Source organism: Suillus clintonianus, assembly GCF_016758775.1.
Source record: "Suillus clintonianus strain FC179 chromosome Unknown DEU56scaffold_75, whole genome shotgun sequence".
Classification (NCBI taxonomy): Eukaryota; Fungi; Basidiomycota; class Agaricomycetes; order Boletales; family Suillaceae; genus Suillus; species Suillus clintonianus.
In genome coordinates this window covers 132,002-148,047 of record NW_024539299.1, presented here as the reverse complement: position 1 = coordinate 148,047, position 16,046 = coordinate 132,002, and the positions used below count along the sequence as shown (strand labels likewise).

The 16,046-nt window shown below is 49.0% G+C and overlaps 6 protein-coding genes across 6 annotated transcripts; 3 read left to right on the top strand and 3 right to left on the bottom strand.

The window, feature by feature from the left end:
* Positions 1-159: 159 nt before the first annotated feature.
* DEU56DRAFT_872848 (uncharacterized protein) lies at positions 160-3,798 on the top strand (the record flags this gene model as incomplete). Its single annotated transcript, XM_041355814.1, has 9 exons — positions 160-493; positions 550-1,064; positions 1,119-1,320; positions 1,461-1,599; positions 1,658-1,787; positions 1,840-2,015; positions 2,065-2,161; positions 2,210-2,666; positions 3,101-3,798. The coding sequence occupies 9 exons, from the start codon at positions 160-162 to the stop codon at positions 3,796-3,798; spliced, it is 2,748 nt and encodes a 915-aa protein (XP_041205206.1).
* Positions 3,799-4,332: 534 nt separating this feature from the next.
* DEU56DRAFT_959134 (uncharacterized protein) lies at positions 4,333-5,369 on the top strand (the record flags this gene model as incomplete). The annotated part of the gene is made up of 4 exons (XM_041359297.1): positions 4,333-4,871; positions 4,918-4,984; positions 5,038-5,112; positions 5,187-5,369. The coding sequence occupies 4 exons, from the start codon at positions 4,333-4,335 to the stop codon at positions 5,367-5,369; spliced, it is 864 nt and encodes a 287-aa protein (XP_041205205.1).
* Positions 5,370-5,983: 614 nt separating this feature from the next.
* Positions 5,984-8,889, bottom strand: DEU56DRAFT_535937 (uncharacterized protein). Its single transcript, XM_041346687.1, has 6 exons — positions 8,673-8,889; positions 8,454-8,621; positions 8,258-8,400; positions 8,064-8,202; positions 7,937-8,013; positions 5,984-7,887 (listed from the first exon to the last, which is right to left on the bottom strand). The coding sequence occupies exons 1-6, from the start codon at positions 8,715-8,717 to the stop codon at positions 6,003-6,005; spliced, it is 2,457 nt and encodes an 818-aa protein (XP_041205204.1). The 5' UTR covers positions 8,718-8,889; the 3' UTR covers positions 5,984-6,002.
* Positions 8,890-9,885: 996 nt separating this feature from the next.
* On the bottom strand, positions 9,886-11,724 carry DEU56DRAFT_821662 (RGS domain-containing protein). Its single transcript, XM_041354118.1, has 3 exons — positions 11,526-11,724; positions 10,694-11,462; positions 9,886-10,529 (listed from the first exon to the last, which is right to left on the bottom strand). The coding sequence occupies exons 1-3, from the start codon at positions 11,645-11,647 to the stop codon at positions 10,293-10,295; spliced, it is 1,128 nt and encodes a 375-aa protein (XP_041205203.1). The 5' UTR covers positions 11,648-11,724; the 3' UTR covers positions 9,886-10,292.
* Positions 11,725-11,768: 44 nt separating this feature from the next.
* On the top strand, positions 11,769-12,462 carry DEU56DRAFT_821660 (NDUFA2, NADH ubiquinone oxidoreductase 10.5kD subunit). Its single transcript, XM_041354117.1, has 3 exons — positions 11,769-11,961; positions 12,023-12,129; positions 12,195-12,462. The coding sequence occupies exons 1-3, from the start codon at positions 11,873-11,875 to the stop codon at positions 12,281-12,283; spliced, it is 285 nt and encodes a 94-aa protein (XP_041205202.1). The 5' UTR covers positions 11,769-11,872; the 3' UTR covers positions 12,284-12,462.
* Positions 12,463-12,486: 24 nt separating this feature from the next.
* On the bottom strand, positions 12,487-14,795 carry DEU56DRAFT_821655 (uncharacterized protein). The gene is made up of 3 exons (XM_041354116.1): positions 13,131-14,795; positions 12,973-13,077; positions 12,487-12,920 (listed from the first exon to the last, which is right to left on the bottom strand). Exons 1-3 carry the CDS (start codon positions 14,387-14,389, stop codon positions 12,662-12,664), a joined length of 1,623 nt encoding a protein of 540 aa, XP_041205201.1. The 5' UTR covers positions 14,390-14,795; the 3' UTR covers positions 12,487-12,661.
* Positions 14,796-16,046: the final 1,251 nt, after the last annotated feature.

The following is a 16,046-nucleotide window of genomic DNA, read 5'->3' as shown; positions in this document are numbered from 1 at the left end:
CTTTTGCTGGAGAGAGAAAGGCGGGCTTGGAAGTTGGAAAAACTCGTAAGCCCCCAAACAAGTATGTACACACACTAATCGGACTTTGTTACATAGTACGTTGAACTTAGTAGGGTCATCACGCATTTTCGGCCGGCTCTTCGACTTGACTACCATCGGATGCCCAAGGCTGCTCGCAGGGACCACAGCGCCCTTCAGATTCCATGTGGGTACTTGAAATGTGAACGCTACTTCAAGACTCAGGCAGGGCGCAAAAAGCATTGGAATGCTTCGCACCCAACATTCATATCAGCTCCTACCACCAGCGTCTCGCATACTGCTACAGTCGAAGATGAGCCCGAAGAACCACACAACGACTTCCTCGCAGGACATGATGACTTCTCCGCAGGCTTATCTGACGCGGGTCAGGCTCTCGATGAGCCTGATAATCTGGACACACAGTTTGTGGGGCCAGGTGATAGATTATACCGCAACTATCACCCAAAACTAAACGGTACATTTCTTGGTCCTTTTCCAGCTAGTTAGAATTAACACGGGTATTTACACAAGCTCGTCCTTGTGATGCGACAGGTCAATTCCTTGAAGACGGAGCATCCCCAACGCCACCTCCAAGCAAATCGCCTGATGACTGGACTCCATACCGGGATCGCGTCGAATTCGAGACTGCTGAATTCCTGTACACGCGCAACCAGATGTCTGCCGGGGACATCAACGTCTTATTGGATCTTTGGGCTGCAACCCTCCTGAAACATAACGACAAACCGCCATTTGCGGACTGCCGTGATCTACATAAAACCATTGACAGTACACCGGTGGGTGATGTCAAATGGCAATCTTTCAGGGTCCAGTACACGGGGGAGAAGCCGGAACACAATGTACCACCGTGGATGGGTCAATGTCACGACGTTTGGTATCGAGACCCCCATGAGGTCGTTCGAAACATGTTGGCAAACCCTGACTATGCCACGGAGATGGACTACCAGCCCTACCGTGAGTTCTCGACTGACGACAATGAACGCCAATGGCAGGACTTCATGTCCGGCGACTGGGCCTGGAACCAAGCGGTATGTTCTCTTTTCTTGTTATATGTCGCTATACACGCTGACGATCTTTGGTAGGATATTATTTCCAAAGATCCGGATACAACTGGCTCGACCTTTGTTCCGGTTATACTGGGAAGCGACAAGACGACCGTTTCAGTGGCAACTGGCGCCAACGATTACTATCCGCTGTATGTATCAATCGGCAATGTTCGTAATAATGTCCGACGTGCACATCGTGACGCTGTTGCCATCATTGGCTTCCTAGCTATGCCAAAAAGTAATCTTCATCCTACTGCTATTGTTCTGTGCTAACTGCAGTTGAGCAGCTACGAAGGAGCATGCCTCCTGCCTGAAATATCGGAAATATCGCCGGCAACTCTTTCATTCGTCTATCTCGAAGATTCTTGAGAATCTAAGACCCCGCCATGACCAAACCAGAGGTTGTGCGCTTTGGTGACGGGCACTATCGGCGTGTAATCTATGGGCTTGGGCCCTACATTGCCGATTATGAAGAGCAGGTTCTATTGGCGTGTATAGTGCGCTCTTGGTGTCCAAGGTAGGTTCCTATCAGTAATTGTAATGTACCTTCTGCCTTACCGTTTTTTAATATATAGGTGTATGTCACACCGCAAAAATTTGGACTCTGAGTCGTTGTGTCGCAATCGTGACCATACCAAAGCACTCGTTGAAGAAGTAACATCTACTGATCTGTGGGACGAGTATGGGATCATCAATGACCTCGTCGTAAGTCATGGGTCTTCTCGTAGAACTGCAGTTATAATTTAATCCTTGCTAGCCATTTACAAATGACTTCCCTCGAGCTGATATTCATGAACTTATCGCACCGGACCTCCTACATCAATTGATTAAAGGGACCTTCAAGGATCATTTAGTTGAGTGGGTTGGAAAGTATCTGCTCCACGTGCATGGAAAGAAAGGAGCGGAAAAAATTCAAGACGATATAGATCGAAGGTATGTCCTTTTGTCTAAGTTCGACGTTTTAAGGCTCACGTCATGGAAGAATCGCTGCAGTTGCTTCATTCTCAGGTCTTCGACGTTTTCCACAAGGTCGAGGATTCAAACAATGGACCGGCGATGATTCGAAAGCGCTTATGAAGGTAAGTTATTTCTAGAATGTCGTGACTGCCAGACTAACAACAGTCCAGGTTTATCTACCCGCCATTGAAGGTCACGTCCCAGTGGATGTCGTGCGCACATTTCGTGCATTTCTTGAATTCTGCTATCTCGTATGGCGTAATATCATCACAGAATCCACACTGGTTCAAATCCAGGATGCTCTCAACCGATTCCATCATTACAGGAAGATCTTTGAGTCCACTGGTATTGTTCTCACATTCTCCCTCCCTCGACAACACTCTTGTTCCCATTACATCCTCCTGATCCGACTGTTTGGCGCACCTAATGGCCTTTGTTCCTCGATTACCGAGACAAAGCACATCAAAGCCGTAAAGGAACCATGGAGGCGCTCAAGTCGCTACAAAGCCCTTGGTCAAATGCTGGTGACAAACCAGCGCCTTGATAAACTTGCAGCCTCGCGCATTGATTTCAAGAGCCGTGGGATGCTGAATGGCACTTGTCTGTCAGAAACACTTCGAGCATTAAGTGAGTTTCTTGAGCGCTATCATCTTGATTGTTTACTTAAAATCTATACTAGAGCGGTTGCGGTTAAATACAGAGCCTAATGCCAACCAGCCCGATCAACCCAACGAGAATAGCATTCTGCTACCCCCCGACCCCAATATTACTATACAGGGCGACAATGAAGAGGGTGAAGTTATCGACGGCCCAACATAAAATCTATACTAGAGCGGTTGCGGTTAAATACAGAGCCTAATGCCAACCAGCCCGATCAACCCAACGAGAATAGCATTCTGCTACCCCCCGACCCCAATATTACTATACAGGGCGACAATGAAGAGGGTGAAGTTATCGACAGCCCAACATTGGTGCAGGCCCATGTTCAGTTGGCAAAAACACCCCGTAAGCCAGCTTATATTTGATTGTGAATACCTTGTTTAATTTTCAACATTGCGCAGAACGCAATCGCGCACGAACTGTACCTGACTTATCTGTGGAACTCACTATCCCCCATCTTTACAACCTCCTCCGCCGATTTCTATTCGAACAAGTTAACCCAGATGACCAGCGGTCTCCCTTTGAAGTCCCACTTGCAAGCTGTCCTCGATTCGATGGCAAGATTCAAGTCTTCAACTCCGCATCTTCGACATTCTATGCACCTAGCGACCGCAGCGGGATTGGTGGCATGCGCCGTGAGCACATTCGTGCTTGTCCTCTTTGGAGAAACGAGGCACCGCGATATGACTGCGTGTTTGTGAACACAGATGCAAGTGTCGAAGGGATGGGGGGGATGGAAATAGCACGAGTGATGTGTTTTTTCTCTTTGACATTCGAGGCAGTTTCATACCCATGCGCTGTGGTGCGTTGGTTCGACAAAGCCGATGATAGGCCCGACGAGGACACTGGGATGTGGGTAGTGCGACCTTCGTATGATGCTGACCATTCTCCATCAGTTGGAATCGTCCACATTGATTCTATTTATCGCGCTGCACACCTCATCCCAATCTATGGAACACATACCATCCCACAGGACTTCAAACACTATGACTCGTATGATGCTTTCAGAGCATTCTATATAAACAAGTTTGCAGATCATCATGCATTTGAGATCGCATCTCAGGTAGGACTGTTTGACTCGGACTCAAATAATTACTGAAAGGCCAACTACAGACACTCTTTTGACGCGATCACATGCTCAGAGGAATGAATTACCGTTGCATTTGCCTTCAGAGGCCATCTTTGTTTGTGCCCCCTTCGCTTTGGCACACAGCGGTACTCATTCACCACCTCACAGAAGAATATGATCCGAACAGGTGTGGTCCTGTCGCACCTCCTATATTCTATCCATGCGCCCCCTCATCTGCCCATGCAGTGGCACCCACCCACCGTCCTGAAGAAAATGATCCGAACAGGTGTGGTCCTGTCGCACCTCCTATATTCTATCCATGCGCCCCCTCATCTGCCCATGCAGTGGCACCCACCCACCGTCCTGAAGAAAATGATCCGAACAGGTGTAGTCCTGTTGCGCCTCCTATACTCTATCCATACGCCCCCTCATCTACCTATACATTCCCCATACAATGGCACCCACCCACCGTCCTGAAGAAAATGATCCGAACAGGTGTAGTCCTGTTGCGCCTCCTATACTCTATCCATACGCCCCCTCATCTACCTATACATTCCCCATACAATGGCACCCACCCATCATCCTGAAGAATATGATCCGAACAGGTGCGGCCTTGTTATGCCTGCCAGATCTGTCCGTCCACCCCTCTACGCATCCCGCCATCCCGAAGAATATGATCCGAACAGGTGCGGCCTTGTTATGCCTGCCAGATCTGTCCGTCCGCCCCTCTACGCATCCCGCCATCCCGAAGAATATGATCCGAACAGGTGCGGCCTTGTTATGCCTGCCAGATCTGTCCGTCCGCCCCTCTACGCATCCCGCCATCCCGAAGAATATGATCTGAACAGGTGCGGCCTTGTTATGCCCGCCAGATCTGCCTCCAATCAAACGTACATATTCTTCACCCATCCGCTCTTCCTCATTCATGCCAACGTCGTCTGCCATTCGCATGCAACTCTCGCTCGTTCAGGCTCTGGAAAACGGATACCTTTGCCACCACAACGTTCTCGCCACCGTCGACCACTCATGACAGCGCCCCGGCTTCTCGGTTTATCAACAACGATGAATGGCGTGCCCCTCCTGAATCATCGACTCGGACTTCTGTTAGTTTTTTTTCGTACTATCGAGTTTTTAAATTGAGATTTACAGCGCGAAACTGCTCGTCGTCAGGTTGATATGTCAAGGCCGCCTCCTAGCGCCCCAACCCCAAAGCCCGGTATGTTTTACATGAATGTTGTTGTGACTACTGCTCCTTACTTACACCCACAGCCCCATCTCGATGGTGCCCATGACAGATATCGTTCAACCAAGATCCCTGCTGATTCACGCCGGCAAACTGAGCGTGTAGTTTCACCTGTACACCCTCTATTGTGTGGAAATGAACTGACATGATAAGATGTGCGTCATACCTTCAGCAGCCCGAAGATTACGCCACGCCATGGATTCGGGCGAGCAGCGCTCGATTCCAGCGGCCCAGAAAGCCTCTCAACCTCCTCCACAACCCCACCCTCACCCCAACCACCTCATCCACCACATCCAGTGGCACGTCTAGCCGATCTGCCTCAACCAGCTGCCGTCGCCCTCGTCCGCGTCTACGATAGACCTGCGGTGTCGTTTCCACAAGAGTCGGCACTCGGACTAACTCCTGTTGATCACACTTGTTAGTGATCGGCCATCTACATAGCACGCAGGCCACCTACAGGATCGTGAGGGCCCATCGTTCTCACAGTTGAGCGTGTTATAGGTGAGTGGATGCTCAGCTGGTATCGTCGTCTGTACTTACTGATATTTGCCAAATCGGCCTCTCCCGACACCTTCTTCTTTCAGACAAGCACCGCTTTATAAAGCACAGTGCTTCTGTACCATGCACAACCTCTAGTACACCAAGGTAAGTAACGTTCACGCTCATTTATACTACATTCCAAATGACGCAAAACTACTACTACAAGACAGCTCAATGTGCTTGGCCACCCTTCTGCGAGTGGTGTGCATATTTGCCACACCTGCATGAGCGCTTGTTACGACGCTTTACCTTTGATGTTCGAACCACGACTCGGATTAACGGCAAGGAGAACGGGTGACTTAGTACTACTAGTACTACTACCATTTATCACTTATTGCGTAAATACAACTTTTCTCGCTTTTTTGGTGGTCTGGACTTGTGAGCTTAAGTGTGTCTTAATTCGCTTTCGCAAAAGTCAATTAAGTGGGAAAAGCAGTGTTTTCACTTGGATTTATTCCATATTAAGCATAAAAAGTAACATAAGCGGGAAAAAGGGACCGGTGGTTTTCCTGATGTGCATTGCGTCGGACAAGTTGTCCTCGATAAATGCTATTTGCGCAAGCCCCTCGAGTGCGTCCCTGCAGCCAAAGACATCTCTGGTACTTGTGCATTGCAGGAACAGGTCATCTAAGTGTGTGTGCACCTGGACAGTGTCTGCCCCATAATACAATTTGGCCCGCCAGTGCCATATCTTGAATCTCAAGTCCCAGACATGATCTTCCGAGGATTTCACAAATAATTCATCCGCAGACACTGTGAATGTGTGCATCCGGGCCGTATCCAAGTTCTTCCAAGCTCGGGCTTTCATTGATTTGCTGAGAGACTCCCAAGAGTCAGAGTGCTGAAGATCCTCTAAGAGATTCTGGGATTCAATAAAGCGACCTTGACATCTCAGCATGTCTGCACGGCTTGACAGACAATACGCCATGTCCTCGAGGTCACCGGCGGTGAGGTAGAGCGCCTCGGCAGCTCGAAAGGCCTGTACTGCCTCAGCGATTTGAGAAAGTGTACGATAGAGCCCCCCGAGATCTGACAAGCAGTATGCTTTTAGTGCCCACGTAGAGGAGTTCTCGACGATGTTAGAAATAGCGAGGGAAAGGGTAGTCGGACGAGGCAGATGTTGCTTCAAGCACTGCAAAAACTGCCAGCAAGCTTTATAGGTCTCTTCCGTGCCATCTGGGACGTGGGCAAGTTTGAAAGCAACTACGTGCTCGATGTTTAGGTGGTCCGAGATAATGATATCAGCATACTGATCGCGATCTCCTAAACAGGACTTGACACTGCGATAGTAGAAGGCACATATATCTTGCAAACACGTGGAGTCAGGTATGTGGGACAATGAATCTTGCACATAATGTCGAATGGGTGCGAGCATCTTTATAAATTTGTCTTGGCGATAAACGAGTGATTGCATGCATAGAACATCACATATAGCATCGACTTGCGGAAGCGATGGCAACAAATCACTAGCCAGGTCCTCGTTGAGACCCTGGGGCAAGAAGGCGATGATCGCTAGAGCACGACGACCGTCCACTCCGAGATCAAGGACCGACGGCGAGCTGAGTGACAGCTCCATGGTGTCTGACAAGCTGTGCAGCTTCTCCTTGCCGGCGTCGAGCACCTTACTGTGCCGATCCTTCCATCTCTTGAGCAGTGCGGCTGGAGACCAGCTATTTTGCTGTGCGGCATTCGCTAGTAGATTGATGGAAAGGGGGTGGAAATCCAATTCCTTGAGCAGGCCTTTTATGTTTTCTTCGGCATCGCTACGACTGGTGTGGTAATAAATCTGAAAGAACACTGCTTGAGCAGAGCTCAAGTCCAGCGGCGGGATATCCTTCGTTATCCATCGCACGTTCGGTGCATTCCTTCTACTGCGTGACGTGAGGACTATAATAACGCCAGATATATTAGCAATCTCAGCAATGGCTGGCGGTATCTCTCCTAGCCTCGACGATGCACTGGCCTCTTCGAAGGTCTCAGCATTGTCGAGGACAATGAGGGCGCTGGCAGAACGAAGAAAGGAAGATATTTGGCGTACGGGATCAGCACCAGCAATTTCTATGCCGAGGGCTCCCACGAAACGAGTCATAAAAGTCTCGAACGTGATGGCGGAAGGATCGAGGCCATCGTAAGTCACGAAGAAGCGCCGATCAGTGAATTTCTCCATGACGAGCGGCTCGTTGAGGATAGCTTTGGCAAGAGAACTCTTTCCCATGCCCCCTGGACCGATCAATGCAATATGCTTATCATTGACGACAAGGTTCGTCAACTCTGCCACAAGTTTATCGCGGCCATAAAACATATCAGGCCGTGACGGAGGCTCAGTTGGGCGATACCTGATCGCGTTTAGAGGACACTCATAACCTGACAAAAATAACAACATACTTCGGAGCCTTGATACTAGCAGTATTACCCTTGAGTAGCTTCTTCACATCAATCGCAATGCCAGCAGTCAGTTTAAACTTGAGACGGCATTCATTAAGCAAGTCGGCATGATGTTACACAGACATACATTGAAGAGTGCGAGGACGCGATCTAGATCCTTCTCCCATCCAGCGATCTGGTCGCGATTGATCGTGACAGAGAAGATACTCTTCAAAAAACCTTGCTCCTTCTTTGAGACTACTTCTGTATTGATGCGCTTGACTGATCTGCATGGTGCCATCACTTTCCGGTAATAATGATACTAATGTGACTCGCGCTCACATGTTAAGCTCAGACAAGGCCTCCCCCAAGGATCCTTGCAGATCACCTTCGGTAGCATCCTTGGTTGCTATTTCAAGTTGTTTCCTGATAGTTTCGCATTTCTTGACTATCGCCAGAAAATCGGACTTGTTCTTGATCACCGACTACACAGACCTGAGGATCCTTCATGAAAATTCGGAATATTACGCCAACGCACCTGCGCGATAATCAGGATATTGGCAACCGTTCCGAGGATACTTTTTGCTAGGGTGATAGGTACGAGGTCTCTTGTAACGCTGATGGCCGCTATAGTGACACCCAATAGTTGGCTCACGTTGTCGTCCAGCAACTCCTCAGTTTCAGGAGTGAATTGTTTGGAGTCCTTCTATGATAGATCAGATATACAATGGTGACGCATAGATACGTGCCTCCTCACCTCCGATTTTATGGACTTTCCCGCCTTTGACTTTTTGGATGACATAGTGTGGTGGATTCAAATCGGAGTGAGCTTCAGTCGTAGAACGAGCGCCTCCGCCTACCTCAAGGTGGAGAGTGGGAAACTGCACTGTTGCCTCTCACGCCCATGTTGAACCTACTCATTCTGGTTTCTTCGTGATCCTTCCCTTGATTTCCTCTTGCAATCCGCCGAGCTTTTCTCCAAGACCCTATTACACGACGCGACTCCATTTAGCTCTGAGACGTTGTCACGGTATGATGTGACTTACCGCTCCTTTACCATACGCGGGACCGAGCCCGAGGGCTCCTGCATGCCTTTGTGGCGGAAGTCCGGCGAAGCAGGTGTGTGGTAATTTCCTTCTAGGCATACCAATCGTGGGGTAATAATTTGAAGAAGGAAGGACTTACGCAAGTGCAGGTAATATTGGCACAGAGGAAGAGGCGTTTGAGGGCACATTACAAATGTCCACAGGAGGCCTTCTATAACTAATGTTTTGTTCTGGTGGGTGTCATGGCGTTATTGACGCAATCGGCTGCTCCGTTGTGGACATTAGCAGACACAAGACATTATTGCACTGGAACTGCAGTTATTGCTCACCACTGTATCTTTTGGGCGGATGCAGGGAACTCACGGTGTTTGCTACACCGAAAACAAAATAAGCGCACATAGTTCGTATGGACGACAGCGCCGGTGATACCAGATGTTAAGCGAAGAGCACCACTCGTTAAATTTGGCTGCCCTCGAAACGGCCGCTGCCGAGGCCCAGTTCTATGCCAGCCGCCAGAGGTTTGAGCAGTAAATTTATGTACTGATCTCGTTAAGAAATGCTGCTGAAGAGAGCATATTGTTTACAGTCAGACTCTTCAGTGAAGAAAGAGTTTGGTAATTGTCACAATCCAATTTACTTACAGAATAACTTGCTGAAATTTTCATGCGCAGGTCGCGAGCGCACGGCCCTACTGCGAATACCGCATCAAGTTCAAACGGGCGACCTCAAGACAGTCTCCCGTTATAGCCAGATCTTTAGAAGAAGGGAGACAGTCCGTCTAATAAAGATTAATGAAACGTGGGGTGGGTTCAAGTTGTGACTTGTTGAAAGCGCTGCTAGCAAATAAACTGTAATGGCAAGATTCAAAGGCGCAGCGCTAAGAAGTCATAATGAAAATTCGTCACCAAGGGGCTGTCAACTTCATCAATGAGAATTCAACATGTCATTAAAGATATGAGTCTAACTTCCTAACGTCCTACCATGTACGTACGTATATAAAAAGGTCATAAAGGATTCAGGGAAATGAGAGAAACAAAAGAACATCACAGCACAGCGAGGATGAAGGTGGACCTGGTGGAGTATGCGAGGTAAAATGATAGCGAAATACGGAATGCGAAGTATTAGGAGGTAGAGTTAGACCAGGGGGCAAGAGGGAGTAGGCGAATAGCTGAAGATAATAGTGCTTATCAAAGTCTTTTGTTACCCAAGCGTAAAATCAACAATATCGACCAGCTCGCTCTCCTTCGTGAGCATCATACATTGAGTACCCTTCCCACACGGGTCCATCTGATAAATACAGAGACACAGCAACTCTTTGCTTGACCCAATCGCTATAGCCGATGTCCGGGAACAGCCCAGAAAATGAGTGTGAGCGCTACGACGCAAGTGGAGACAAGAGTTGTAACCCAGATGGCACGACCCAGTAGCAATCTCCTCACATACGGCTCGCGAATAGTGAGCGTACGGAATGGTGTCGACTCTGACTGGCCGAGGAAAACAAGGATCGGATCGAGTTCGTATTGATGTGAGATAAGGAATAAAATCGCGAACGCGAAAGGAATGAAGAGCTGCAGAGCAGACAATCCGTTAGACGCAGCATTACACAAAACAGACAACACGCACGAAAAATCGCTTTGATCTAGGTTGTACATCAAGAAATATCAGGGAAAAGCCGGCGGCAAGGCCAATCCACAGCACAATCAGACCGACAACGAGCCGGACCAATGCAGACACGGGAGTGAGGTTTTCCAAACGCTTTGCTTCTCAGAAAACGTGGAAAGGCATCTTGCTCCATTGCCCTAAAGCAGTACTCCTTCTGGGCGTGGAACATATCAGGAATATGTGCCATCATGTTCAGGTCGCTCTGTGATTTCGGCTCTTGAGTGCTACTGAGGGGGAAAGTGTGTATACGGAGGGCGGGAGGTAGGTATATTTCGTGATTTTCTGGAGAATTTACTGTGCCGGAGGGAGAGAGATACCGGAAGAAGATGCGCTCAGCCGACGCGATGAGATCCAGACGACTAATCGCAGCGGAGCGTGGGATGACAGTTGGCGCACGTGATGCGCGTTTGAGATTGAAAAGGGTTGGTGTTCGCCCCGAGAGGGAGAAAGGTGTCGTTGACCGTGGTGGATCAAAATCTGGACTATTCACAGCAGTGGGAGGGGATGAGATGTACTCCTTGTCAACACCAGGCGTTGTCGAACGCTGACCACCGCGCTTCTCGTCAGCGGCGTGAGCCATAGCATGTTTTTCTGGGTCGTTGACCATGTCGCCTGTGCTCGTCGTACTTCGCTTTACGGCATTCGGCTGAAGTCCAACGACCGTGCCATATATTGACCCGCGACGGCGTGCATATTCCCAGTACTGAGGCCAATCATCTTTGATTGTCCGGCCTGACTTTCGGACATCTTTGAAATATGCCCTGCAAAGGTTCTCGTGCTGCTGAACATCCAGCCAGAAGTCCAGGATATCTTCTGCACCTTCACGTTGGAGGAAAAGGCTAAACATAACATGATATCAGAGACTGTTAAGCCACTCAAGTAAGCATAAAAGTACGACTTACTAAAACATGAATAAATCAACGGGTGGTCGCGTCCTTCTAGAGAGAACTTCTGTGAAAGAAGGCAACCTGTTCTTGCGGCTGTTGAGCCAGTCTTCTTGCTGTCTGGTCTGCTCGTCGTCCATGGTGGCGTAGGAGGTCGCCGGAACCTCGAGGCGTCGCTATCAGCAGCGAGGGGATTGGGTGGTTGGCAAGAGCGGGCAAGACAACCAACAAGATATAATTCTCATGCGCTGTCAGATTATTATGTAAGCACCCGTTCAACTCACCCGACCGGCATCAAGAAAGCGTTGCGGAAACGTTGTTTGCCTTTAGTATTGGCTGTGACCTGATCTTGTTCTATTCCTGCCATGTCCGCGTTTGCGAAAACCCTGTCTCCCGCTCTCCGTGAAATTCGCATCTTTTGCTGCCAGTCAAGCCAAGCTTCGGCGGGCACGCGGTAAGTTCATGGTTTCTGAGCACAGGACAGTAACTCGTGTACTTAATGATCATGTCTGCAGGCAATTCATCTTGTCCACATACCCAGTCATCAAGAAACATAACCCGGACCTTCCTGTCATGATACGGGAGGCAAACGGCACACCCGCGCGGATGTTTGCACGATTTGGTGCGTGTATTGCTCATGCCCTCAGGCAAATTTATGCATGGCTTTATTAATTTGTATTCTCGTAGAACGCGGAGTTGAGAAACACGTTGAGCTGGACGATCTCTCATCATCGGATGTGGCGGCCAATGTTGCTCGGATATTGAGCGTCTCATAGTCACTATGCTTTAACCGTTGTATTCAATTCAAACATTTCTCTTGCCATTTGTTGTCTGACTTTTACATAAAAGAAGTTCCGAGGTATGCGCATCGCAATTTAGCTGCAGGTTTACATGCGACATTCAGTCCAATTATGTAGACTACTAATTTGCGCAGGCAATTGAGACATTACTTGCTATGCAGCCTGCAGGCAGCCTGCTCGGATGTGAACAAAACCGGTATATGCAATGTGCACGAAGCGCTCATCTGAAAAACTAACTTCGCGGATTGTTAGCAGTCTCGTATTAGCCTACAACCAAGTGAGTCTCATAAAATCCCGACAACTCGTAATTAACCAATGTCCATCAGATGTCCATAATTGACTTCACATTCCCCTTCACTTCTTCCTCTCATTCCCCAGGATTCCTTCGCCATGGTCTCCAGCATGCTCAACACCAACTTCTCTGTCATGTTCTTTCTTGATATTTCCCAGCAACCAGACCTGATACAGGAAAACAAGGCATCCACACACGACTGCAACCGCAACCGTTACGATAAGTGCTGACTCGCTTGTTGTGCTGTATGTTCCATGCTGTACGCCGTAGATATTGGAAAGCACTGAGATGACACCAGCGAGCGAATTGAGTAGGCCAGGCCTACTCAGAAGGTGAATTCGTCAGTCAATTGGTGACACTGTACGTCACTCACACAAAGATACGATTCACAATCCAGATATAATTTTTTTGCCATTTCCACCACAACCAAATCATACCGATGCCACCAATACCGGTACAAATCCATGCAATGATATAACTATAGGCGTTTGGTGAACAATTTCATTTCCCGTAGTTTCGACCATCACTCACAGCGGTATATTAGTTATCGCATTCAGCACTTGTGCTTCCACACCGCTGAGTTGCTGCTGTTGTAAAGACGTGAATGTTCCGGGGAACAAGACGAATCCCGCAAGCAAGATCCACGTGAAGAAAGATGCCATCATGTTGAACAATGGTGGGATATCATCAAGTGCCAAAAGCATGTTTACATAGCGAGTCTGCATTTGTCCAGCTGGCATATTTGGCAGCGGCGTCATGTGGTGAAGCTGCTTTGCGGGAATAGGAGGGGGTGGCTTGGGATGAGCCTCTTGTTTTCTTGACGTATGTGCCGGTTGAGCAGGGACTGTGCGGCCGTAAGGTCGTGAACGGCTGCCTGATGGGACTGAGTTGAGTGAAGGGCGATTCAAGGGAGAGGTCACGTCAGGGGGTGACACATTCTGATGACTGAGTGCAGCAGCCACTAACTGGTTCTTGGGAGGGGTACCATTGAGAGAGGTGCGCGATCCATTTGGAGTGGCAGAACTACCATGACCATACATAGGCTGGGTGACATTTGACGCGTATCTGTGCGATGCTGCACTTGGAGGGCGCGAATGAGAACGAGAACGATGATGTGTACTATGATAGGAGCCGTTATGACTGTTATGAAAGCTATTTTGCTGCATGCCATGGTGTGCATTCTGCGTGCCTGAGTGTGCGGCTGGACGTGTATTCTGGGCTGTATTCACACCCTGATTCACACCCTGGCGGACGCTGTGGCTGGAACCCTGGTGTTCCGTCCCATGGAAGTATGGTTGCTGATATGGTGAAGTGAAGGCTGGGGAATTTGGCTGGGGAACAGGGAAGCTTGGGGCATAAGAAGGGGCTACCTGCGGTGTGGGCATCACCGGAGGCGTGTTGAGTGCCGTTCTAGGCGGCTGAGGTACATCCTGTATCAGGGGGACCTGAGACAAGCTACTCTGTCTGGAAGAGCTCCGATAATGTTGTGACGGTGAGATAGGACCCGCGGATATTGGACCGGAAGGGTTCATCGGAGAGCGCACCTCCATCTGTGCAAGCAGAGACCCTGGTGAGGGGACAAATGGGTCCCCCGCACGTTCTACGGACGAGTTCCGTGAGGGGGTCCGGTGGGGGGCATTCATAGGCTCCGTCGTCCTGCGCGCTGGTGCAGGCCACCCCGTTTTGAATGGCGGTGCCACGTACGGCTGCCCGGGGTCACTTGAAGTTCTTGATCGTTGTCGTCGGTGCCCAGGCGCGCGCTGGCCTGAAGTATACATCGTCCTGGACATGATGTTCGTCAATCAAAAGGAATATGTCGAAGGTATGGACCAAGAAGGACTCTTCGGATGATATTGACTGCGGCCCTCTACGGCCCTCCGGTTATCTTTGTCTCATCCCACGTGTTAAATAATTATCCAGGTTCCATATGGATCCCTATGAGTCCTCGAAGTCAGCATCTCGAAGAGAGTCTTGATTGAAAACTGTTGAGATGACGAGAATTCGAGAAGTCTTGGAAACCACGGGCTGCACAGCAAGATCATGAGTTATGATACCAATCACCTGCATCACGCCTTATCACAAATATCGGGGCCGGGCCGTCGACTGGAAAGTGGGAGTAGGCGCCCATGTCGCTGTACAAGTTGTACTAATATTAATGTTGGCTGCTGAAGTCAACTTGAACGAACTCTTCGAAACTCGGTAACAGGTCTAGTCTCGAGGGTCCGGAGAAAATACAAATATTTTAAACCCACCTAAGCCTGCAGCTGGATCCGACTGAAACTGCAGGCACTTATATATATCATAGAATTTAACCACTGCGGCACTGATGCATAATTGTCATTCTATATTTTGCCGATATGAACGGTAGTTGGGCGTCAAGATTGCTATAGTTAACTAAACCTAGGGTGTGGGACAGTGTCCCTTTCTTGTTAAGCGTTCCGCCATTTAGTATTGTCTTCTTCGTCATAACTGTCATCAATGCCGTTTGGTTCTCGATTCTCCAGCACAGTGTCCACCAGTACTGTCTATCAGCAGCGCGTCTCTTGGAAATTGCTACGAGCTGATCAAACCATCCCCGTTCTGATTCCCAGTAAACCGCTTGTCCACGGGCATTGTACGTGATTGTGTCTGAACCCAACGAGTGCACTTTGGTAAACATCAGGATTCAGAACAGCAATCTACCATGCGGTTTTTCAAGAGTTGGATTCCCCATCAGCAATGTTTGGTCCGGCCACAAGACGAGAAAGGAGGGCACCGAGAGTATCATCCACAACTTTCCAATGCAACGGCACTATTTCGCACTGTAAAGAGATCAGACTTTCTGTTCGTAGGAGGTAAGTCTCACTTGATCAGGATCAATTAAGGAAAGAGTTCGTATGTATAAAAAAGTAGCACCAAGTAGGATGCTACAGCTAGCCTGAACCTGATACAATAGCGATATCAGGTGCTCAAGACTCCTTGTCAGCCGTGAGCGGAACTTTAGACATCCCTACTTGCAGGACTGCTGCGGGTGGCAGAACAGCAGACCACGCTTGGTCAGAGAGCAAAGGATCTACTCGGAACGATGAATCTCCTTGACCGACGGTGTGACCTTTGATTGTCATTCTTGGGAATATTTGTGCGCAGATGAGCTGGCCTGCCTGCAGGCGATGCAAGATGGTGTGCCAAGTGACGTGGGCTTCGCAGACTTTCGCCGGATGTCGGAGGCTGACATCGACACGGTGAGCTTTGAAGAACCCAACTAGAAACAAGAACTTGCCTGCAATATCACTGGCGCCAAATTCAAGTGGTCAAGTCACCCTGAGATATCGGCGATTTCTTCGTTAAATCCAAGACTAGGTATTTCGTCAAGGAACTGCCCGAATGCAGCATCATAGCCTTCTGCCAATCTCGCGATTGACTAACTCGTTTCTTTGCAAGAACTTGATGCCTGTCACTACACCACAG

What these genes read in the sequence shown, in the direction of transcription:
- DEU56DRAFT_535937 (XM_041346687.1), bottom strand. Translation starts at nt 8,717, where the DNA reads ATGTCATCCAAAAAGTCAAAGGCGGGAAAGTCCATAAAATCGGAG. An exon ending in GCCTTGTCTGAGCTTAACAT is followed by an intron (nt 8,203 to 8,257) that starts GTGAGCGCGAGT and finishes GGCACCATGCAG; the next exon opens with ATCAGTCAAGCGCATCAATA. An exon ending in GCTAGTATCAAGGCTCCGAA is followed by an intron (nt 7,888 to 7,936) that starts GTATGTTGTTAT and finishes AAACGCGATCAG; the next exon opens with GTATCGCCCAACTGAGCCTC.
- DEU56DRAFT_821662 (XM_041354118.1), bottom strand. Translation starts at nt 11,647, where the DNA reads ATGGACGACGAGCAGACCAGACAGCAAGAAGACTGGCTCAACAGCCGC. An exon ending in GTTGATTTATTCATGTTTTA is followed by an intron (nt 11,463 to 11,525) that starts GTAAGTCGTACT and finishes TGTTATGTTTAG; the next exon opens with CCTTTTCCTCCAACGTGAAG. An exon ending in TTGGAAAACCTCACTCCCGT is followed by an intron (nt 10,530 to 10,693) that starts GTCTGCATTGGT and finishes TCTGCTCTGCAG; the next exon opens with CTCTTCATTCCTTTCGCGTT.
- DEU56DRAFT_821660 (XM_041354117.1), top strand. Translation starts at nt 11,873, where the DNA reads ATGTCCGCGTTTGCGAAAACCCTGTCTCCCGCTCTCCGTGAAATTCGC. An exon ending in CAAGCTTCGGCGGGCACGCG is followed by an intron (nt 11,962 to 12,022) that starts GTAAGTTCATGG and finishes TCATGTCTGCAG; the next exon opens with GCAATTCATCTTGTCCACAT. An exon ending in GCGGATGTTTGCACGATTTG is followed by an intron (nt 12,130 to 12,194) that starts GTGCGTGTATTG and finishes GTATTCTCGTAG; the next exon opens with AACGCGGAGTTGAGAAACAC.
- DEU56DRAFT_821655 (XM_041354116.1), bottom strand. Translation starts at nt 14,389, where the DNA reads ATGTCCAGGACGATGTATACTTCAGGCCAGCGCGCGCCTGGGCACCGA. An exon ending in GCGATAACTAATATACCGCT is followed by an intron (nt 13,078 to 13,130) that starts GTGAGTGATGGT and finishes AAACGCCTATAG; the next exon opens with TTATATCATTGCATGGATTT. An exon ending in ATTGTGAATCGTATCTTTGT is followed by an intron (nt 12,921 to 12,972) that starts GTGAGTGACGTA and finishes CCTTCTGAGTAG; the next exon opens with GCCTGGCCTACTCAATTCGC.